Raw genomic sequence first — 24,612 nt, 5'->3', positions numbered from 1 at the left:
GTTGGATAGAGATAAAAGAGGACTACTGCCTGGGCTGGAAGGGCATTCTAGGATGCAGAAGCAAGACCCTGAAGTGACAAGTTCCTAGGCATATTGAATGAACAGAAAGAAGGCTGATGCATGTTAGAGTGGCAGGAAATGCGGTTAAGTCGCAGAGGACTTTATAAGCCTTGGTAAAGATATTGGAATTTGGGGGAACCTGGGGGGCTCAGTGGGTTAAGCATCTGACTTTGGCCCAGGTCATGATCTCATGGTTTGTGGGTTCCAGCCCCACATCGGGCTCTGTGCTGACAGCTTGGAGCCTGGAGCCTGCTTCGGATTCTGTCTCCCTGTCTCTCTGCCCCTCCCCCACTCATACTCTGTCTCTAAAAAATAAATAAACATTAAAAATTTCAAAAAAAAAATACTGGAATTTGGATTTAGGGTTTTAATGAGCCTCACTGACCACCTCTCAGTTCTGTGTTTGTGGGGGGACTCTCCCATCTGTCATGGGGAAAGCTCACACCCAAAGTGACCCTCCCCTGGAGATTCTCTTTTGCTAGTGCTCCCCTGATACTTCATACTCATTGCTCTCATGCTGTACCCTGACTGATAGGTCTCTAGCATGAGCTTCATGATCCCTGAGACTGCATCATGCCCAGTCCTCTAATGAGCGGGTAAATCTAAATACTCATTGGGGAGGGGAAGCAAATTAAAATTCATTTTCCTGATACATACATACACTTCAGAGTAACAAATCCTGGCTGTGCAAATCCTTGGTCTTTGTCTTCTGAGTCCTTGGACTGAATTGGACTGAATAGACTTTTAGAAAGCAACTTCTTTTAATACTGAGATTTTAAGTTGGCCACACGTGGGTATAAAGCCTTGGTGTTGAGTGTTTAGCAAATTCTGGGCTGTGGAGCAGGCACCATGACTGACTGTGTTACGTGTTCAGGTGGCACCTAGAGAATGCCTACTGCAGCACCACTGTTTGCCCGACCAGCATGCAGAGTCCCAGGCCGGGGCCCATTACATGTAGCAATGCTCAGGTTGCCCTGGTGACTGCTGCCCATGGCAAGGGGTCTGCTTGCCTTAACTCCGATCCTCGGCTGCCCTTCTTGGCTACCACTCTTGACAGATTCTGCTTCATGACAGGCAGCATTTCTTTGTTACTTTTTTTTTTTTAAAGCTTATTTATTTTGAGAGAAAGAGTGCACAGGAGAGGCAGAGAGAGAAGGAGAGAGAGAATCTCAAGCAGGCTCCACACTGTCCATGCAGAGCCCAATGTGGGGCTCAAACTCACAAAATGTGAGATCAAGACCTGAGCCCAAACCAGGAGTCAGATGCTTAACCGACTGAGCCACCCAGGTGCCCCTCTTAGTTACTTCCTGGTGTGTGATCTAGGCTGGCTGCCCCCAGTGGTTCTAGCTCTTGAATCTTGGCCTGGGTCTCTTCCTGCTATGGGCTTCCACAGTAGTGATCCCATACAGTACGCCTGCTGTTTGGAGTCGGTGCAGGGCAGTTTTATGCTGCTCTGTCTTCACTCCTGCTGTGTGTGCACACGCATGTAAGGTGGCAGTAGAGCGCGGGGGACTGAGCACCGTGCTGCCATCAGAAGTGACAGCTCTTCTGTAAGCACGGTACTGATCTGGGCTCAGTTTCCACTTGATACCGTGGGCACGATAATATCAGCTTCCATATACTGAGCACAAACTCTGTTTGTTAATTCACTTAACCCTGTGAGTATATAGTAATATCTCCACTTTACTTTCCCACTGCCCGGGATGCTGAAGGGGATTAAAAGAATTAATATTTGGGGTGCCTGGGTGGCTCAATCAGTTAAGTGTCTGACTTCAGCTCAGGTCATGATCTTTTGGCTTATGGGTTCGGGCCCTGCATCGGGCTCTGTACTGACAGCTCAAAGCCTGGAGCTGCTTGGATTCTGTGTCTCCCTCTCTCTCTCTGCCCCTCCCACCCTCCTCAAAAATAAATAAAATGTGGAAAAAAAAAAAGAATTAATATGTGAAGTGCTTCGCAACCTGAAATACATCAGATAAAAGCAATTTTATTCTAAATTGATTAGGGAAATTCAAACAGATGGGCATTGTATTTGGCAGTATTTATGGTGCCTACCCATATCTAATGCTGATTTAGAAACATGTATCTATTTACAGTGCGGATTGTTTATTCAGTAAGTGAGTATTTACTGAGGGCCTACTATGTGTCAGGCACTTTTCTAGGTGCTTACGATACATCAGTGTAGAATATCGAAGTTTACTGCCCTTGTGGCACTTCAATTCTAGCAGGCAGATGGACAGTAAGAAGTAAAGGGGTAAATTGCGTAGTATATTGGAATGTCATGGGTACTGTGGAAAAAATAAAAGCAGAGCAGGGTACAGGGCATCGGGAATGCAGGGGAGGGGGGGCAGGTTGCTCTCTCAATCAAGGGGAACCTCGTTCATGTTTTTTATGCCTAGCCATTTCATGTAGTCATTCAGCAGATGTTTCCTGAGCACCTACCATGTGCTGCATTCTGTAGACATAGCAGTGAACAGGACTCACAAGGTCCTTTCTGTCCCAGAGCTTACCTTCTGGTGGGCAGAGCAGACAATGCACAAGCAGGCAAACGCATGTGATAATTGCAGGATGAGGTAGGCGGTATGAAGGAAAACCGGGCATTATGAGGGCAAGTGAAAGCAGAATCAGACAGAGACTTGGGATGATCCCCCCGGATGACACTTGAGCTGGGCCTGAAGCACGAGAGTGAGCCAGCCCTGGGCAGTACTGGGATCAGTGTGTTTAAAAGCCCTCGAGGCTGGAAGACACCTGGCAGGTGGAGTAAGCAAAAGGAGGCCTATGTAGTGAGCACAGAGAGTGGGGTGGAGGGGAGCAGACAGGTCTGGAGAGAGCAGCCGGGACCTGTGGACGATACCGGGCCTTGCAGGCCACAGTGAAGCTTCTGGATTTTGTGCTGATGTCTGGAGAACACCGCCAAAGGGTTTTAAGCAGGGGTGGACTTGATCTCATTTGTGTTTATAAAAGACCATCCCGTGTACTGTGTGAAGCATGGACTGCATAAGCAGTCCTCTCCAAACCACCAGCTGAGCAGGACATGGTCAGTTCTCAAGCTGATTCCAGCCCACACTCACGGAACCAACCCCACCGTGGGCCGAGTGCTGCTCTTCATGCTGTGTGTGTGTGTTGTGTGCTCGCTCCTTCCTGCCCAGTTTCTGGCTCCTCCAGAAAGAACCAGTGTAAGCTGGGATTCCTTGTCATTCAGTAGTCCTGAGAAACCTGGGGGACAGAGGGAGCAGGGGGTGGAGAGGGAGGGTGCCAGGGGAGCTGGGTTTAGATGGTTTAACACCAAAGCAGCAGTTAGTGTTCAGTCCATCTTAGTTCTTGTGACCAGCTGGAGGGTGATTGTTGTTCAGTAGCCAAAAATTTCTGACAGTTCTTCCTTGTGTCCTTCCCAAGAGGAAGCAGTCACCTGAGAGGAATAGGGCCATTAAATCAGTTGGCCCTTCAGGCTTCCAAAATATTGGTATTTGGTTTTTTGAGACCAACTCTTTATGATAAGCTCACCTGGAAATGAGAAGTCCCAGAGGACAGGAACCCTGTTCTGGTCTTTTTGGTAACTTGGTTTCTGCAGCATTCATATTTAAAATGCCTCCTGCATTAGGGACGCTGAGTGTCAGTGGAATTTGGTTGAGATCAGGAACAAACACAGCACCGGAGGGCTTAGAGGTACACTCTCTAAGCAAGCAGATATCCGGGCATGCATGATCCTGAGGTGAACCCAAGGTACATGGACTACCCTGAAATACTGTTGTGTTTCAAAAAGGAAAAAGAAGCCAAGGACCTTTTCCCCCTTTCATCTTTCCAAACAAGCAACTTGAAATATTTAACTGAGCACATTGCATCATTCATGAATCTGATAATGCTCGTTCTTACAATCCATATGCACGCAACTACAAGTCTAGAGACCAGATGTTTACCTTTTCAAAAGAATATATTCAGGTAAGGTTGTTCAAGCCAGCCTTTCTCTGTTGAATACACCCTGGAAGCTTCCTGATGTTAGCCTTTCGAACGGCCTGAATTTCAGTTGAAAAAGCAAACTTTCCTCACCTCACCATGCTTTCTTGAATCTGATAGTTTAAGTGCGTTAAAGTCTGATAAATGCAGCTCTTCTCTACCCCTTTTGGACTGCGTTTAGAAGAGAAATCAAGAGGATTTTCCTTTTCCTAGACATAGCCGAACTCTATAAAGGGCTTCTGTTTTGTAATCTGTTTTTGAGATCCGATGCGTGTGTTTCTAACACCTTGTCATGTGAGGGTGTGACGTAGTCACCCAACAGGACTGTGAGAAAACGTACTGCAGGGATGTGTGTGGGGTGGTGGACCAGACTCACTGAAGCTGTGTCCTTTGTCGGAACACTCTCTGCAGGGACTAGCAGACCCGTGCAGTAGTTTTCACTTCGACATGGGCCCCTCACTGCCCCAAAATGGACTGTGCATTTGACTTTTGCAGAATTCCAGGTCAGTATCCTAATACAGTGTGTTCTTTTTTTAGTTGGGTTTTATTTCTAAGTTTCTTTTTATAGAAGGAGCTGTGCAGTAGAGAGAAGCAAAAGTTGCTCTGTTGATTCAGTTTTGTTGTTCTGTACGTTAGGAATTGGGTGGTGGCCAGCGGCTGCAGGAGGGCCTTGGGCCTTCTCCTCTGATCAGAAGATTTAGAAAAATGGGCCTCAGTCTGGCCCCGGAGAGTAGCCTTACTCGACGTTGCATTGCTTCACTCTTTGTCATGTCTTAAAGATTTACTAATAAAAGTACACCAAATTTTATTAACAAGCCCTGTAAAGTGCTAATAATAGATGTGTTATTGATTAATGAAGAGGTTTTCCAAGATTTTTTTGTACCATGAGAGTTAAAATTTATATGGAAACTCTCATTTTATGTTTTTTGATTTCTGCATATTTCAGTAAAGTTGCCTTGACTAATTGAGGAGGGAAGATTTAATTAAGCTGGAGGGGCGCCTGGGTGGCTCAGTCAGTTAAGCATCTGATTTCAGCTCAGGTCATGCTCTCACAGTTCGTGGGTTTGAGCCCCATGTCTGGCTCCGTGCTGACATCTCACAGCCTGGAGCCTGCTTCAGATTCTGTTTCCCTCTCTCTCTGCTTCTCCCCCACTTGTGCTTACTTGTGCTCGCACTCTGTCTCTCTCTCAAAATAAAAAAGACATTTAAAAATATAATAAACTGGAAATAGAGAGTATTAGTTGGTCAGATCATTGCTAAGGATTGTTTCCCTTTTTAAAAAAAATTGTTAATGTGTATTTTTGAGAGAGAAAGTGTGAGCAAGGGAGGGACAGAGAGAGAGAGAGAGGGGACAGAGGATCCAAAGCGGCTCTGTGCTGACAGCAGACAGCCCAATATGGGGCATGACCTGAGCCAAAGTCAGACACTCAGCCAACTGAGCCACCCAAGCACTCTTCCCCTTTTTTAAAGTTCAGTTGTAGAATGAGTGAACCAGTGCCTAAAAGCAGTCTCCAGAATCTAATGGGGTGGGGGCTAATTCAATAGATGAATGGTTAGAATTGTTATGAGCACACAAAATTCTGTGAGCAGGCTAACCTTTGAGATTTGGAAGGCAAGAATGTGAGCAGTGCTAGATTGTGCAAACATAAGACGGGCCACAGCCCTGCAAATCAAGGAACAGTTGTCACCTGAGCACCTATAGTGCGGAAGTCCTGTTTGGCCCCCTGGTTTTTCAGCCATGCTCAGACTCCAGAGGTTTTAGTAATGACTTCAAGCTTGGGAAATTCATGACAGCTATAGAATGTGTGTCTCTGTGACTGTGGGTATGTCAGTCTGTGTCTGTATCCCTCGGTCTCCTTCTCCTGGGGATTTCTGCTTGTATTTTACCACATTCTCATTCACTTTGTCTCTCATTCTTTTAAGCCTGTATCTGATTTCTCTTATTGAGTAAAATAATTTTTAGGGAACAAACATTTTGAACATCTTCTTATAGGTTAGAGTAGCATTTCTCAAATGTTTTGGTCCCAAGACCTCCTTACACTCTTAGAAATCATTGAAGACCCAAAGAGCTTTTGTTTATCTGAGTTAAATATCTATCAGTATTTGCCATATTCAATATTTAAAAGGAAATTAAAAACAACAACAACAACAACAATTAACTCGGGACACCTGGGTGGCTCAGTCAGTTAAGCATCCAGCTCTTGATTTCAGTTCAGGTCATGATCTCACAGTCATGGGACTGAGGCCAGCATCAGGCTCAGAATTGTCACTCACCCCTCTCTCTGTCCGTCCCCTGCTCATGCTGTCTCTGTCTCTCTCTCAAAATAAACAAACATTTAAAAAATAATAATCACAATTCATGAAAAATAGCTGTGATAAAGTCATGATTAAATAACATTTTTAATAACATTTAAAAAAATAAATTTTTCTAAGGCAAAAAAATGTAATGAGAGTGGAATTATCTTACATTTTTGCAAACATATAATGTTTAGCTTGATAGAAAGGAAGTCAGATTTTCATATCTGCTTCTGAATTCAATGGCAAGTATGTTGTAGTTGAAGTATGTGAAGAAAATCTAGCCTCATACAAATAGGTCATTGGAAGTGGGAGATGTTTTCTAATAGCTTTTCATTTAATTGTGGATATTCCTTGATAATACACCAAAACTTGACAGGTAGTTGGTTTTTTTAAAGGTTAGCTGTGACATGGAACTTGAACCAAAGCAATGAACTTTCCATATGTTGTCACAGTTAAATCTACTGATCTTACACCTTTTTGCCTGTATGTGCGTGGTTTTTTGTTACAATATTTGGCAAATGTTAGTTCACTGAGCTATGCCTGTCTTCCAAACTCATTGCACGATATACTAAAGTCACATTCATTAACATCACCACCAACCTCTGTAGAAAAATCATTATGTATTGAGAAATGTAGAGCTCATGGCGGTGAATGCCAAAGTTTGTGTTAAATACCAAATTTTCCAGAATTGCGATTTTCATCTGAAAGTCAAATTTTATTACTGGGAACAAAATGGGTACTTCCTTGAAGTGACAGTCCCGCTTAGTTCATTTTCAAGAAAATGTTTGCCCAGATATCCACATCTGAATAACCATAGTTTGTCTGTCAGTCGTTTTTGAATGTAAAAATGGTGTTCCATGAAAAAAAAGTTGGCTAGTTCAGCTCACAACTCTAAGAACCACCCAAGTGCTCAAGGCAGACATTGGTTTTTCAGTGCAGTGGAAGTGTTTTGTGTGTACCTCCCATTTTATCACACAAAATAGTAAAAAAATGTATATTCAATAGCCAAGATTTAATAAAATTAGTAACTTTTACTTTCTTATCTGGGTGTTACTGGCTTGATGCTTGCTACAGTGTTGGCTCTTTTGCCCATCATTGCTTTTGTACCATTAATGCACATATTAGCATGGCTGGGTGGGGGCAGGGGGGAAGGCAGATGACATCTTTATGTTATTATGAAAATAGTTTTGACCTCACGAACCTGCTGAAAGGGTCTTGGGAGACTCCAGGTCTATGAAACACTTGGAGCCAACTGCCACATTAGGAGGAAACTAGGAAGAAAATGGACAGGAATTAATTTTTATTTTCCTAGTTACTTGTGCTGTCTACAGAGTAGAATTTGGGTTCATCTGGTTCTAATTTTGAAAACTTTAAATCAGGAACTTTTCTAAATACAGAGTGTAATTTAAGCTGTTTGCTGCTCAGGGTCTGAAGAGCCAGCTCCTCTTGCTTATTGTCACCATCGTCGACAACGTACTGTACCCTACAGGTGTCGCGAGAACAAAGATGAGTTAGATTGGCCTTGTACTCAAGGAGCAAATAGGGAAGGATAGAAACATGAACAAATGCATAACACTTCACGTTTCATAAAGGTGGGAGCCAGAATCTAGGCGTTCCAGAGGACGAAGGGTGCCCAGGTGGGCTGTCACCTGAGATGGGTAAGTTTAAGGAATTGCCAGGCAGAGGAGCTAGAGGCTAGGGTAGAAAAAACTCAAGAGGAAATAATTTTTCTCCTAGAGCTTTTATACAGATGTAGTGTACAGATCTTCCAAAGTTAGAAAAAAGGTATCCATCTAGGGAGGATGCATGCTGTGGGTGCCGTAGGTGCATCGATGTGGGGGAGGGGAGGCTAGGACAGAGAACAGGCCTTCTGCTTTGTACTTTAATACACTTCTGCACTGTTTGAATATTTTACCATGAGCATAGATTTATTTTATTGTTTTAAATATAGTTCATTCTAAAAGCTGGTGAAGTGGGCACCTGGGTGGCTCAGTCGGTTGAGCGGTCGACTTTGGCTCAGGTCATGATCTCGCTGTCCGTGAGTTCGAGCCCTGCGTCGGGCTCTGTGCTGACAGCTCAGAGTCTGGAGCCTGTTTCAGATTCTGTGTCTCCCTCTCTCTCTGACCCTACCCCGTTCATGCTCTGTCTCTCTCTGTCTCAAAAATAAATAAATATTAAAAAAAAACCAATTAAAAATTAATTAATTAATTAATTAATTAATTTTTAAAAAGCTGGTGAAGAAGTGGTAATTTAATCTTCAAAAGCATCTTATTTAAGTGTTCATCTTTGCATTATATGTATGTGCATGTGTTAGATAAGGTTGAAATATGGCAGGAGACGAAAGGATCAGAAGATTCTAAATATGTGAATGAACTAGAATTTCCCAATGGCATTTATGTAAAGTATAATTATAAAGTATGTTTATCATACTTTCTGTAAACATATACATATGTACTTGTACTATAATACAGAATTTTATGTTTACATAGAGGTTTAGGTTTTATTTTTATATATAGACATACACATACATATATATACACATGTATATATATGAATATATGTATAAATAAATAAAGGATGAATATTCATCCTTATTTCCTCAAGTGCAGTCCCAATGTATACCTGTTTCTCTAGCATAGTTATTAGCTGCACCCCTTTTGTCTTTCAAATGTCCACGTATATGTGTATGTACACATATAGAGATATGTGTATATCACATACTTATGTTGTATATATACATATAGATATCTACGTGTGTGTTTTTATAGATAAATATGACTGTGTAAGTATTTTATATAGCATATGCTCATATATTTATAAAGTCACTTAATTATCTAATTACAAATTAGTTTATGTGGGGCCTGGGCAGCTCAGTCAGTTGAACGTCGACTCTTGATTTCAGTTCAGGTCATGATCCCAGGGTTGTGGGATCAAGCCCCACATCGGACTCTGGGCTAAGCACAGAGCCTACTTAAGATTCTCACTCTCTTTCCCTCTGCCCCTCTCCCCCACTCTTGGGCACTGTCTCTCTAAAATAAAAAATTAGGGGCACCTGGGTGGCTCAGTCAGTTAAGCATCCAACTTTGGCTCAGGTCATGATCTTGTGGTTCATGAGTTTGAGCCCCGCATCTGGCTCTGTACTGACAGCTCAGAGCCTGGAGCCTGCTTTGGATTCTGTGTCTCCCTCACTGTCCCTACCCCGGTTGCTCTCTCTCTCTCTCTCTCTCTCTCTCTCAAAAATAAATATTTAAAAAATATGTAAAATTTAATTTAATTTAATTTTTAATTTAAAAAAAAAGAAATGTAGGTAGGCCCACCAAAATTTTTGCATCTATAACATTTGTTGTTAGCCTTTTTCATGCTTGTCTATCCCATCTCAGTAATACTACTGAGAGAAGTGAATGTATTGCATGAAGCTTGCTGTTTAGAAAACATTTTAAAAAGTTACATGTAAATTAAATCTCATCTTCTTTCCATCCTACATTTCTTTTTCTGAGGTCTTTTGTGGGCTTTCCATTGGCAGGAATTCCTAAGGCTTCAGTGTTAAGTTACTCTCTATAAAGAAATATAGTAGAGAAGGTCAGTTAACTTTTTTAGGTCAAAGAATACTGTTTTTGCCGAGGATGACTACCCCCTCCACCCCAAACACACAAAAACTCATTTATAAGTCTGAATTTTAATTTTGGGGGGATCTTTAAGTAAGTATGTATGATAAGATCTGTGGGTCTAATGTTATTTCCCTTTATGTTCTTATCAGTCACAACAAAGGAAATCAGCTAACGGGGCCAGGCTGGTCAGGTTACAGAGAGAAGTCACTTGGCGGTAAGAGCATGGGCAGGCAGTGTGTGAGTGCAGGTGGCTGTGATGAGGGGACACAGCTATGAGGCACCCAGTCCTTCTTGCCAGGCAGACAACAACCATTTTGCCCACTCTTCCTGTTGTTCAAAAAAGGTATATTGGTTTTTATGTTAAATCTTACTCTTTTCAACGTCAGCCCGGTTTTTCAAAAACGTGGTTCCAAAAACCAGATTGGTCAGAAAAACCTGTGGGGGCCAGATTTGCCTGTGGCCTACTGTGGGTCTGTGGGTCTACAGACTTTGAACTGATTTCTTTATTGCCCTTTGAACACGTAGGATATGGCTTTTAGCTTTGGCACCATCTGAGATGACCCCGTGACTGTGGTGGGAAGTGGTTCAGGTGGGAGGTAAAATAAAAAAGGAGGTTCTAGAGGGTTCTAAAGTCTTAAAGACTTTAAGGTCCACCTTCAACAACTTTCACTGCTTTTTCAATTTGCATTTGCAGATTTAGATTCTTTGAACTGTTACACTGACTCTTGGATTATAAGCTTTTTGAGGGCATGAAACTCTGTGCCTCTTTCTGAGTGAGGTTCCCTTCCCTTTGTTTAGATCTGCAGAACTAAATTCTACCCTCAAGATCCACTACATGGCACTTTCTCCTCCAGGGCTTTGCTGAGTGTCTCCCTGTGCCTTCCCTCACCGCCATTCCCAAGCTCCTCCCCAGAATGCCACTGCCTTCTTCCAACCTGCCTGCTTGTGTGATTCCACACATTTGTGTGTCTTTGTTATGCAGCGTTTCATAAACACATCTTATACCCCTTGCTACACCACAAAGCTTTGAAGGACGAATTTGTATATATTTTATGGCACAGGGTTTTGGTGTCAGCCCACTGGGCCTGGTTCTAGCTGGTTGATAAAAACTACTTGAAGAGTCTCTGAGACAAGGTGGGAAAGAGACTCATCAAGTTTATGTGTTGTGTCTTTTGAATTTGGTATCATATTAATGTTTTCCTTATTCACTAAATTAGTGCAAATACAAAACATACAGAGGTGCCTGGGTGGTTCGTCAGTTGGGTGCTCAACTTCGACTCCGGCCCTGATCCCACAGTTCATGGGTTCGAGCCCTGCATCGGGCTCTGTGCTGACAGCTCAGAGCCTGGAGCCTGCTTCAGATTCTGTGTCTCCCTCTCTCTGTACTCCTCCCTCCCTCTCTCTCTCTGTCTCTCTCAAAAATAAATAAACATGAAAAATATTTTTAAAAAATACATTGGATTCCAGGGTCTTTCCCCAGCTGTTCTAAACCAGAATTTCTGTGGGAGCAGGGGAGGGGAAAATCTATCAATTTATACTATTTTAAAGCTTCCCAGGTGACTGTGATGCATAGCCAGGTTTGGGAACTACTGTCCCAAAGCATATAGTAGGTATTCAGGAAACATTTGTTCAAATGTGGAATGAACTCTTGTCTTCCTCTAACATTTAGTCTGATACCATGTACTTAACAGTTGTTCCATAAATGTTGGTGGAGGGAATGAAAATCTATTCTAAGTCCAGATACCACCCCCCACTCCCTTCCTTAGCTGGCGGTAGGGCTGTCTGCTTGCCCCCGCCTCTCACTCTGTCTGGATGGATGGGCTGCTTCTCAGCTGGACCATGGATGGCCTACCCACCTGGTCTCCTGCAGCCAGCTTGCCCCTCCCCTCTGATTGTTTCAGCACACGGCAGCCTGAGTGAGTGGGGTTTGTTTTTTTTCCAGGTCAAATCTGGAATAGATTATGACTTTCAGTGGTTCCCTCTTAACCTAGAATATAAAATTTACCATGAGGAGTACTTTAGAGCCTTTATGACCCTTCCTTTCCTAGCCCATGTCATTCAACAGAAAGGTGTTGAGGCCTGCCACATGTCTGGCACTGCTGGGGATCCTGGGGACAGACCATGTGCACACGCTCTCCCGCCATCACACAGACCCACTCATCAGTCTCTGAGCGCATATACCCTTTTATCATTTTTTGTTTGTTTTGCCTGTGGTGTTCCTTCTGCTTAGAATGCCTTTCCCACACTCCTGTTTTTTTTTTTTGTTTGCTTGTTTGTTTGTTTGTTTTTTATTTTATTTTTTCAATATATGAAGTTTATTGTCAAATTGGTTTCCATACAACACCCAGTGCTCATCCCAAAAGGTGCCCTCCTCAATACCCATCACCCACCTTCCCCTCCCTCCCACACCCCATCAACCCTCAGTTTGTTCTCAGTTTTTAAGAGTCTCTTATGCTTTGGCTCTCTCCCACTCTAACCTCTTTTTTTTTTTTTCCTTCCCCTCCCCCATGGTCTTCTGTTAAGTTTCTCAGGATCCACATAAGAGTGAAACCATATGGTATCTGTCTTTCTCTGTATGGCTTATTTCACTTAGCATCACACTCTCCAGTTCCATCCATGTTGCTACAAAGGGCCATAGTTCATTCTTTCTCATTGTCACGTAGTACTCCATTGTGTATATAAACCACAATTTCTTTATCCATTCATCAGTTGATGGACATTTAGGCTCTTTCCATAATTTGGCTATTGTTGAGAGTGCTGCTATAAACATTGGGGTACAAGTGCCCCTGTGCATCAGTACTCCCGTATCCCTTGGGTAAATTCCTAACAGTGCTATTGCTGGGGCATAGGGTAGGTCTATTTTTAATTTTTTGAGAAACCTCTACACTGTTTTCCAGAGCGGCCGCACCAGTTTGCATTCCCACTAACAGTGCAAGAGGGTTCCAGTTTCTCTACATCCTCGCCAGCATCTATAGTCTCCTGATTTGTTCATTTTGGCCACTCTGACTGGCGTGAGGTGATATCTGAGTGTGGTTTTGATTTGTATTTCCCTGATCCCACACTCCTGTTTTATTGATTGATTGATGCCAAGCTTTCCAGGGCCCCTGTAAATAACAAGTTGGCCCTTCATCCTTTAACACTTTGTACATACCTTTAGTATAAAGCCTACCATCATGGATTGCAATTATTAGTTGACACTTCTCTTTCTCCCCCTAGACTCTGAGCTCCTTGAGGAAAGAGACTTGTCTCCTATTCCTCAGTATTTCCAGCTTTGAGTACTGTGTCTAGCCATGTTAGACATTAACACATGTGCTGGGGAAGAGTGACACAAGAATGAAGTTTTTGTGTGTGTGCCAAGAACGTAGATTGAAGTGCTGCGTAGTTACTCTGATTATAAAAGGATTTCTGCCACACCGTGGTGGATCATCCCCCTTTTGAATAGTGTCGTACGTGGATATTCCATAGTTACAACAGTGTGTTAATGACCTATATAATGATACTTTCTATTAGATGCATTATTCTAACTGTGAGTATGATTAAGATATTATTAGATGTGGGGGTGCCTGGGTAGCTCAGTCGGTTGTGTATCTCACTGGCTCAGATCGTGATCTCATGGCTCATGCCTCACATCAGGCTCTCTGCTGTCAGTGCAGAGCCTGCTTCGGATCCTCTGTCCCCCTGTCTCTCTGCCCCTCCCCTGCTCACACTTTCGCTCTCTCAAAAACAAACGTTAAAAAAAGATATTATTAAATGTTAACATTTGGCCTTTTACTAACCATCCTAATTGAACAACCTAAGAGAAGAATCAGAGAATCCTACAGAAGTGAGGGGGGGGGCTTATCATCTAACATCCTGGAGTGTTCATTGGCTTGATGTGAAATACTGTAGTCCCCAAGTGGAGGTAGGGCCTAGTGGGAGTTTAAGAGTGCTGTGAATTGGAATGTTTTGGAAGAAGCAGTAGTTTTGAGGTGGAAGGACAAAACAGATGTCAGCATGGAACTAAACTGAGAGGGCAACCACCTTTTAAAATCATACAGTATGTGTTTTGCCAGATCTCAGACTATCCAGTCAGGCTGGATAAAGAATTGAAATAACGTATGGGCTTCAGAAAAGCCAAACAGGATGTGAATAAATGAAGCAGGAGAGAAAGTGGATCCTCCAGGGCCCAGAGCAGAGAACTCATTGAAGACAAAAGAAGCGTCAGCAAAATATGTCATTGATCTGTAACCAATGAAGAACGGACTCCTGCCACCTGTTCAGGGGTGACCCCCTCTCCTTCAGGGGCATAGAGGAAGCTGTAGGTTCCATTTCATTTAATTCCATTTCTATTTATAGACTTAATCCCTCACATTTCTAAAAAAGATTCATGGACGGTTACAATTAAAGGCACAGTACACAAGTAGAAAAGAACTAATATTAAATGAAGAAAATGAGACACTAGTCACACCAGAAATCCAAGCTAACAATGGCTACAACAGTTGATGATAAAAGTTGGTTCTAAGCTTCCTTGTCTTGGAAATAGAAGCATTTATTAGTATTAATGCACTTTTTCCTGTGGCTGGATGAGATCAAAGAATGAATCAAATGGATCCTAAAGTATAAAGGACACTAAATAACATAATGGGCACAACTTATAACAGCTTCAGAAAAGGGTAAAAAGAAATTCTTCATTTGGCCATCTGGTCTCTCCACAGCTGAATGAATGCTGTGAGTTAAATGTTGTACTTCAGTGCTAGGAAGACACTGCCACTAGAGAGGCTGGGGGTGCTTGCCTGGTTGGCTCAGTCGGTTAAGCATTCAACTTTTGATTTCAGCTCAGGTCATGATCTCATGGTTCAGTTCATGAGATCAAGCCCTACATCTGGCTCTGTGCTGACAGTGTGGAGCCTGCTTGGGATTCTCATTCTCTCTCTCTCTCTCTCTCTCACTCTCAAAATAAATTTTAAAAAAGAGAGAGAGAGAGGCTGGATGAACAGCTCATTAGTATGACCTTTAGACTAGAGGGGTTTTTTTTGGTTTTAACTGCAGGAGTGATCTGTTAGTGTATAGTGAAATTAGTTGAGTGAGTTGCTATTAGCATTTTTAAAATGAAACAGAACAGAATACATGACACAGAGTAAGGTTAAGTTTGAATTTAATTTAGATCTCTACATACTAACATACTATGTATTTCTTATATAATATACTATCTCTTACTGGAATATTAGTTGGTAGGCTTTGGCCATTCCAGTCTTATGGTTTAAAATATATAGAGAAAATACCAAGAACTAGGAGCTGGGAAGAACAGAGATAAGATCCTTGAACCAGAACAAGAGCCACTATGCCTTTAAATTGTGCCAATTTAGGAACCTGTGACTAGACTCAGTATTTTTTTAATGAAATACAATTAACATACAGTGTTATATCAGTTTCAATTCAACAATTCTATACATTGCTCACTGCGCATCACATTTGATCCCCTTTATCCGTTTCATATATCCTCCCACCTACCTGCCCTCTGGTAACCACCAGTGCTCACTGTACTTAAAAGTCTGGTTTTTTTGTTTGTCTTTTTCCCCCTTTGTTCACTTGTTTTATTATTTTTTTAAGTTTATTTATTTATATTGAGAGAGACAGAGGCAGCATGAATGAGGGAGGGGCAGAGAGAGGGAGAGAGAATCCCAAGCAGGCTCTGTGCTGCCAGCGCAGAGCCCAACACGGGTCTCAAACTCATGAACTGTGAGACCATGACTTGGGCTGAAACCAAGAGTCGGATGCTTAACCAACTGAGCCACGTAGGTGCCCCTCACTTGTTTTATTTCTTAAATTCCACATATGAGTGAGATCATATGGTATTTGTTTTTCTCTAACTTATCTCACTTAGCATTATACCTTCTAGATCCATCCATGTTGTTACATATGGCAACATGCATGTTTTTGACTGAGTAATATTCCTGTGTGTGTATGTGTGTGTGTGTGTGTGTGCGCGCGCATGTGCGTGTGTACCACATCTACTTTATCCATTAATCTGTCAGCAGACACAGGCTGCTTCCATATCTTGGCTGTTGTAAATAATGCTGAAATAAACATAGGGTTGCATATATCTTATCAAATTCGTGTTTTTATTTTCTTGGGGTGAATACCCAGTAGTGGAATTACTGGTGCTGGGACAACTGGACAGCCACATGCAGAAGAATGAACCTGGACCATTTTCTTACACCATGTACAAAAATAAACTCAAAATGGATGAAAGACCTCAATGTGAGACCTGCAACCATAAAAACCCTTGAAGAGAGCACAGGCAGTAATTTCTTTGACATTGGCCATAGAATCATTTTTCTAGATATGTCTCCTGAGGGAAGGGAAATAAAAGCAAAAAATCAACTGGTGGACTACACTAAAATCAGAGCCTTTTGCACAGTAAAGGAAACCATCAACAAAACAAAAAGGCAACCTGCCAAATGGGAAAAGATATTTTCGAATGATATATCTGGTAAGGGGTTAATATCCATAACATGTAAATAATTTATACAACTCAACACCAAAAACCCACAAATAATCCGATTAACAAAAGGGCAGAGAACCTGAATAGACATTTTTCCAAAGAAGGCATAAAGATGACAAACAGACATATGAAAAAGTGCTCAACATCACTAACCACCAGGGAAATGTAAGTCAAAACCACAATGAAATATCAGCTCACACCTGTCAGAATGGCTACCATCAAAAAGATAAGAGAGAACAAATGTTGATGAAGGGTTGGACAAAAGGGAGCCCTTGTGCACTGTTGGTGGGAATGTAAATTAGTACAGCTACTATGGAAAAGAGTATGGAGATTCCTCAAGAAATTAAAAATAGAACTACCATGTGATCCAGCAATCTCACTTATGGGTATATGTCTGAAGGAATTGAAATCAGGATCTTAAAGAGATACCTTCAAATCCAAACCACAATGAGAGTAGACTCAGAGACATGCTTTCTTGGTTTTGTGCATTGTTTCTTTTTCGTGTGCCTTCAGTACGTCACCGAGCCCTTTTTGAAAACCCTAATCTACTTTGGCTGTAATAAAAAGGGAAATTAGAGAAAGTATGAGATATGGCCAGTAACGCAGAGCGGCAGGGAACCCCTGGTGGTCAGACTGGGTCATGCAGACTGAGGGTTTCCATTGAGAGACCTTTCAGAGCCACAAATTAGAATGGCTTCTCCAGTTCTTCTTCTCTGAGTGGGCAGTACCTCTGTATACAGGTACTGCTTACTTAGGGAAAGCTTTTTTTAAAAAAAAAATCATCTTCCTGCTTCATAAATGATGTTTGGATCGGGTCCTCAGGGTTATCTATGAAAATAGGACGTTTGTGGCAGGACCATGGCATTGCCCAGCTCTAGGAGTTCAATGCAGCAGCCTTGAGTGATGATGAGACCCTTCACATTTGGGGGGGAAACCCTCCTTCTCCCAAATTTGGACGTGTATATATAGCTACGGCTTTGGAGAAAGAGTTCTGGGAGGATTTCCAACTATAACAACTATTAGCAATGGTATGAGAAACAGGCTGGGGCTAGATCAAGATTTAGTTTCTAATGTTGACTCCAAGTCTTGCAAGTAACAGCAAATGAGATAAAAACCTGTATTTTCATACAAAAAAAAAAAGTTTTTCAAAAACATTGAAAATTGTCTAGAAATAAAGAAACTACTTGTTGGGGCGCCTGGCTGGCTCAGTTGGTAGAGCATATGATTCTTGAACTTGAGGTTGTGAGTTTGAGCCCCACGCTGGGCATAGAGCTTACTTTAAAAAAAGAAGGAAGGAAAGAAACTAGTTTTGGAAGGGTCTCTGACCATTTCTCTCCTCTTGTTTCAGATGACAGTCATGTCCCTTTCCAGGGACCTCAAGGACGACTTGCACAGTGACACAGTGCTCTCCATCTTAAATGAGCAGCGCATTCGGGGCATTTTATGCGATGTCACTATTATTGTGGAAGACACCAAATTTAAAGCCCACAGCAATGTCCTGGCTGCTTCAAGCCTTTATTTCAAAAATATCTTTTGGAGCCATACAATCTGTATTTCCAGCCATGTCCTGGAACTGGATGATCTCAAAGCTGAAGTGTTTACAGAGATCCTTAATTATATCTACAGCTCCACAGTTGTCGTCAAGAGACAGGAAACAGTCACGGATCTTGCAGCTGCAGGGAAAAAGCTGGGAATATCCTTCTTGGAAGACCTTACTGATCGCAACTTCTCAAATTCCCCTGGTCCCTATGTATTCTGCATTACTGAAAAGGGAGTGGTTAAAGAAGAAAAAAATGAAAAAAGACACGAAGAACCTGCCATCACCAATGGGCCAAGGATCACAAATGCATTTTCCATCATTGAAACAGAAAATAGTAATAACATGTTCTCTCCACTGGACTTGAGAGCAAGTTTCAAAAAGGTCTCTGACTCCATGAGAACCACCAGCCTCTGCCTGGAGAGGACTGACGTGTGCCACGAGGCAGAGCCCGTCCGCACGCTGGCGGAGCACTCGTATGCCGTTTCCTCCGTGGCCGAGGCATACAGAAGTCAGCCCGTACGTGAACACGACAGCAGTTCGCCTGGTAAAACAGGTAAAGAAACCTGTGAAGCTCTAGCAGCAAAACCGAAAACGTGCCGAAAGCCAAAGACAGTCTCCATACCCCAGGCTTCCGATTCAGCTGCAGAAAATAGACCACCCCCTCCAGCAACCAGCTCAGAGGTTAATCAGGAAAGAAGTCCAGAGCTGCCTGCCGTTCTTCCTCGTTCAAAATCTCCCAACAACGAAGGAGATCTCCGTTTTTCCAAGGAAGATGAAAATAAATCCTCTGACGTCCCTGGGCCGCCGACGGCAGAGGTCCCACCTCTCGTGTACAACTGCAGCTGTTGTTCTAAGTCCTTTGACAGTAGCACTTTGCTCAGTGCCCACATGCAGCTCCACAAGCCAACCCAGGAGCCGTTAGTGTGCAAGTACTGCAACAAGCAGTTCAGCACCCTGAACAGACTGGATCGGCACGAGCAGATTTGTATGAGGTCCAGCCACATGCCTGTTCCCGGAGGAAACCAGCGCTTTTTAGAAAACTATCCAACCATCGGACAGAATGGAAGTTCGTTCACAGGTCCAGAACCGTTGCTCTCTGAAAACAGGATTGGTGAGTTTTCCAGTACCGGAAGTACCTTGCCAGAAACGGACCACATGGTTAAATTTGTTAATGGGCAGATGCTCTACAGCTGTGTTGTATGCAAACGTAGTTACGTGACTTTATCCAGCCTCCGAAGACATGCAAATGTTCACTCGTGGAGAAGAACATATCCGTGTCATTACTGCAACAAAGTATTTGCACTGGCTGAGTACAGGACAAGACATGAAATTTGGCATACAGGGGAGAGGCGCTATCAGTGCATTTTCTGCCTTGAAACTTTCATGACCTACTATATTCTCAAAAACCATCAGAAGTCTTTCCATGCCATAGATCACAGACTTTCCATCAGTAAAAAAACAGCAAATGGAGGCTTGAAGCCTAGTGTGTATCCATATAAACTTTACAGGCTACTGCCTATGAAATGCAAGAGGGCTCCTTATAAGAGCTACCGAAATTCTTCCTATGAAAATGCTCGAGAAAGCAGTCAGATGAATGCGTCAGCATCTGGTCCCTATGTCATTCAGAATCCACACAGCTCTGAGTTACCGACGCTGAATTTCCAAGACCGCGTCAACACCCTCACCAGCAGTCCAGCCGTCCCCTTGGAAACATCTGCACGCCAGGACATGCCCGCTTCTGCCAACGTACAGAGCGCAGAGGGGACCAAGTGGGGAGAGGAAGCACTGAAAGTCGATCTTGACAATAACTTTTATTCTACCGAGGTGTCGGTTTCTTCCACTGAGAATGCTATCAGTTCTGACCTCCCAGCAGGGGACGTGCCTGTTTCGTCTTTGAGTGGTGGCAGTGAGAACGCAGCCTCTGTGATCAGCTACAGTGGCTCAGCACCCTCGGTCATTGTGCATAGTAGCCAGTTCTCATCAGTGATAATGCACAGCAACGCCCTTGCCGCCATGACCAGCAGCAGCCACAGAGCGCCTTCGGACCCAGCAGGCAGTCAGCCCCTGAAAGACGACAGCAAACTCGAGCCTGACAAAGCGGGCAGGGTCGTCAGCAGACCCAAAAGCATTAAGGAGAAAAAGAAGATCGTGCCGTGTAACAAGGGGGAGATAGCAGAGGAGTCCAAATACGTCGCTGATCCCGGAGGGTCATTGAGCAAAACCGCAAGTATGAAAGAAACCAGTAAAATTGAAACCTACATTGCAAAGCCTGCTCTGCCAGGAACCTCCACAAACAGCAACGTGGCGCCCCTTTGCCAGATAACGGTGAAAATCGGAAACGAAGCCATCGTGAAAAGGCACATCCTAGGATCTAAGTTGTTCTATAAAAGAGGGAGAAGACCCAAGTATCAAGTGCAGGAGGAGACCTTGCCACAAGAGAGTGACCCAGAAGCCAACAGAGACAGCCCACTCGGGCTCTGCCAGTCCGAGTGTGTGGAAATGAACGAGATGTTCGATGACGCCAGCGACCAGGATTCCACTGACAAACCTTGGCGTCCTTACTACAACTACAAACCCAAAAAGAAATCCAGACAGTTGAGGAAAATGAGGAAGGTCAACTGGAAGAAAGAACATGAACACAGGAGCCCAAGCAATAAGTGTAAATACCCAGCAGAACTGGACTGCGCTGTGGGGAAAGCTCCTCAGGAGAAGGCCTTTGAGGAAGAAGAAAATAAAGAGATGCCCAAGCTGCAGTGCGAACTCTGCGATGGAGACAAAGCCTCGGGGGCCGGCAATCAAGGAAGGCCCCACCGGCATCTCACTGCTAGGCCTTACGCCTGCGAGTTCTGTGCCAAGCAGTTCCAGAGCCCTTCCACGCTCAAGATGCACATGCGGTGTCACACCGGAGAGAAGCCGTACCAGTGCAAGACCTGCGGGCGGTGCTTCTCGGTGCAGGGAAACTTACAGAAACACGAACGCATCCACCTGGGCGTGAAGGAGTTCATCTGTCAGTACTGCAACAAGGCATTCACGTTGAACGAGACGCTCAAAATCCACGAAAGAATCCACACCGGCGAAAAGCGTTACCACTGTCAGTTCTGCTTTCAGAGTTTTTTGTACCTTTCCACAAAAAGGAATCATGAGCAGAGGCACATTTGGGAACATGATGGGAAGGGCTATGCCTGCTTCCAGTGCCCCAAAATTTGCAAAACAGCTGCTGCCCTTGGAATGCACCAGAAGAAACACTTATTCAAGAGCCCAAGTCAGCGGGAGAAAGTCGAAGGTGACATGTGCCATGAGAACTCAAATCCTCTGGAGAACCCACATGTCAATGATTCAGAAGACAATGACCAAAAGGATAATGTGCAAACCATTGTTGAAAATGTCCTTTGAGTGGCGATACTTAGAAAAATCTTCAAAACTATAAGTTGGTGGGTTTGTTGTTTTGGGGTGTTTTTAGCTGTTTCTTCTGGTGTGTTTTTTTTTTTAAGTTTAGTTTTGTTTTGTTCACACAACAGTCATGAAGGAGTGAAATGTAAAAAAGAAAATCTCATTTGTGAAAATTCCAGAAAAAGGATCCTAATATCTACTTTGGGTTTTAGCATTAACTTCATGCAAAGTGCACAAAAATGAAATAGCTGAATCCTCCAGTATCCCAAGTATCTTGTGGAAGTTTATGAAGTTCTTAGCTGTGGTATTTCTGCCAGTGGAAAAAAAAAAGAGTCTAATGTTAGCCTAATTTAGAACTTTCTAGTAAGTGCTAATAGGAACTGGCTGCTGAGCTGTCTTTAGTCACTGGAGAAAACGAGGGTCGGATATCATGAAAACATCATCTTCATAAATATGTTAGAAGGTAAACGAGCTATGACAGTCATTTTTCCCATCCAGCTTCTGTGCTATTAAAAATTGTTTAAATTAGTGGATATATAAGAAATATTTAATATTATAGCTGAAAATATGTGTGAAATTGAGTAACTTAAGTAGGACATTCATACATTATCTAGAACTACTTTTCTGCAACACAAGCCTTGTAAAATACATATATAAATCACTATGACTTTTAACTATCCATGTCCCCTGTAGAGAATTATAATGACGAGCAATAGATCTGCAAATAATGAGGACTAATGGAAAAATCAGTAGAAAGCATCTTGATATGATTTAAGAGCACGTTGTATGCTTTTAGATGGAATGCTGTTCCCTTGAAGTTCTGGCTGAGCTATTACTAGAACTGGTCTACTCCAGTCACAGAAAAAATAGGTCATGCCTTATCTATGGGGGAGAGCCCTCCCAGAATTTTTCTCTGATCACCTGTGCTGTATATTACTTTGCAGTGGCCTCACTTCAGAAAATAAAGAAGGGTCAAATTCTTCTGAAACTCCCTGCAGTCTTCCATCCATCACAAGGCCATGGATGTAGAGGTCTATTTCAGACAGACTTAATCAGTCTCCAGGGTTTAAGTTAAAACCTGACACATCCCATTCCACTGAAGGAGTGTCCAGGAAATTTAGTGCAAAGCATGCATATGGTGGTGAATTCCCAGGCACTTGAAAATGACAGAAAGCCTAATCCCAGTGATTATTAGCCTTCTTGGAGATTATGCAGCCCACAAGTATATACTAATATAAAACAAAAGGGCATCAGAAAGACACCTCCCACCTCACCCATTAATGACTTGAGTGGGCAAGAGGAAGCGATGACCTTCCTTGCCTCAAACAGTAGCTTTGTTTTGGGGGAGGTTGGAGGAGAGATAGACTATGGAGTAATACGATTCCATCACTTACTTATATGACTCAGAAACCTATCCCCAAAGCCAGATGCCTTGTCTTCATGTTTGCAGACACCTGGCTCCCTTGCTAAAAACCCACTTAAGTTGTTTCATGTTCTTTTATGCTGCCCCACACCATCACCATTGCCCTCCAAGTCTAATTGCCCTGTAGGATATTCCATCATGTGGACTAGGTTCTGGGAAGCTGGAACTCATCATTCTTAGGTTATAAACTGCCAGAATAGGAGGGAGAGAGAAAACATTCCCATCCTTTGATCACCAGTGTGAGCAGAACCTGGAACCTGGTTTAAGGGTGACCTACAGCTATTCATGTTCATGGGATTTGATAGATGGAAGCCCAAGGTTATTCAAGGTTGCAGAGTCACCATAATGAAGAAGTAGTTCAAAGGACTCCGGTTTCTCTCTTCAAGTATTGTGATGTCTCCATGAAGAAGACTTAATACGGATTTGGGTGGGCAAGAAAGCATTTAAACACCCAGAGAAGGACACGATCAAAGCTGACCTTTTTATACAGTAGTATTTTGCTGTTAAGTAACCCCAATATTGCATCTGCATTTATCTTTTGTTGATCTACTTTCACTTACTTACATACAGTATTATGTAATAGAGGAAAATGGGGAAATGCAAGCAAATTCATCCTTATTTTATACGTTGTATATATGTATACCTGCACTACTCATTTGGGTTTTGTTAAAGGAGATGGTCACAAAGGGCTTATGAAAATCATTTCTGAATTGATAATTAGAATATTGAATAGGTAATTTGTGATCTACTAATTTATTTTATCTCAATTGGGATTATTAATCAAAGAGAATTACTGTGTATTTCAGTCATTTTGATTTGAGGTAACTCCAAATATAAAATTATTACATGTAGTGATGTCTCCTAGCCCTTACATGTGGAAATTTTTTAAGTGGACTTGTATGCTGATAATTCTAGACCAAAGTAAATATGGCAGAATATTTATACATGAAAAAATAATTTTGCAAATATTTTCTATAATTGTATTATTCGTTTAAAATGTTGATAGCTTGTGTTAGTTTCAGGGAGGGGTGTATATTTTGATAAAAAAAATACTTGACTTTGTAATTCTGTATATTCTATACAATTTATAGCAGAGCCGTTTTAAGACAGCCTTGTCACATTTTTGTTAATTGTGAAAACTTTACCATGAGTGATGTTTATGCATTGAGTACATAACGACCAACTAGAATTAAAGTAGGTGTAAACAGTGAACATACTGTATGCTGTACAAGATATATTGTAATTTGCTGTTTTAGCATCTGTATTTTGGTTAGAAGATATTATTAAATGCAGATGTTAAGGGTTGGAAAAGTCTAATTTTATTTTTAGAAATAATGAATATAAATTTGGTTTTGCTTGATTAAAATAGCTTATTCTATGTTAAGTCTCTTAAATGTTTTAATGTTAATTCTTTTGTGCAGTCAAGCGGCTATTTCCTCTTTGTGAGTCACAGCATTGTTTCACATATTATTCATTTAATATATTTCTGTTTCCTTACTTGTTTACGTTCCATGATACCTACTTACATGCTTAGGACTCAAATGGAATATGCATTAAAAAAAAAAAGCAGAAATAAGAGAGATTGAAGTCTTCTTATCATTTAATGCCTTGGCTAGGCCTGACCTTGTGATAAATCAGAGAGCGTTGAAAGTGTTCTGTCTACTCTACTCATCCTCGGGAAACAAATTACACTTAGTACCAGGAATCTGGCAAGGTTCTTCCCATGGGCTGTTTCATTCAGGTCTTTCCCAGCAACCATGGGAAGTAGACTTCATTATCTACATTTTGTAGTGATTTTGAGAAGATCCCACAACCAGACAGAACCAGGATTCCAAGCCAGATCTCCCTGACTTCAAAG

At 42.3% G+C, this 24,612-nt stretch overlaps 1 protein-coding gene across 11 annotated transcripts in view; it reads left to right on the top strand.

Annotated features, from left to right (window-relative positions):
• Window positions 1-24,332, top strand: part of ZBTB38 (zinc finger and BTB domain containing 38) — a 143,697-nt gene extending 119,365 nt beyond the window's left edge. For 10 of the 11 annotated variants that reach the window (XM_042957262.1, XM_042957259.1, XM_007086355.2 and 7 more), the window contains one exon: window positions 17,750-24,332. In XM_042957262.1, the coding sequence (XP_042813196.1) occupies window positions 17,750-21,334 (3,585 nt within the window). In that variant the 3' untranslated portion in view covers window positions 21,335-24,332. Of the gene's footprint in view, window positions 1-4,422; window positions 4,515-17,749 lie in introns of all 11 variants that reach the window. The other variant, XM_042957263.1, reaches the window with a different exon arrangement.
• The last annotated feature ends 280 nt before the right edge of the window (window positions 24,333-24,612 follow it).

This window comes from Panthera tigris, chromosome C2, assembly GCF_018350195.1.
Source record: "Panthera tigris isolate Pti1 chromosome C2, P.tigris_Pti1_mat1.1, whole genome shotgun sequence".
Lineage (NCBI taxonomy): Eukaryota > Metazoa > Chordata > Mammalia > Carnivora > Felidae > Panthera > Panthera tigris.
The sequence above is the reverse complement of the archived record's forward strand: the minus strand, read 5'-3'. Positions and strand labels throughout refer to the sequence as shown.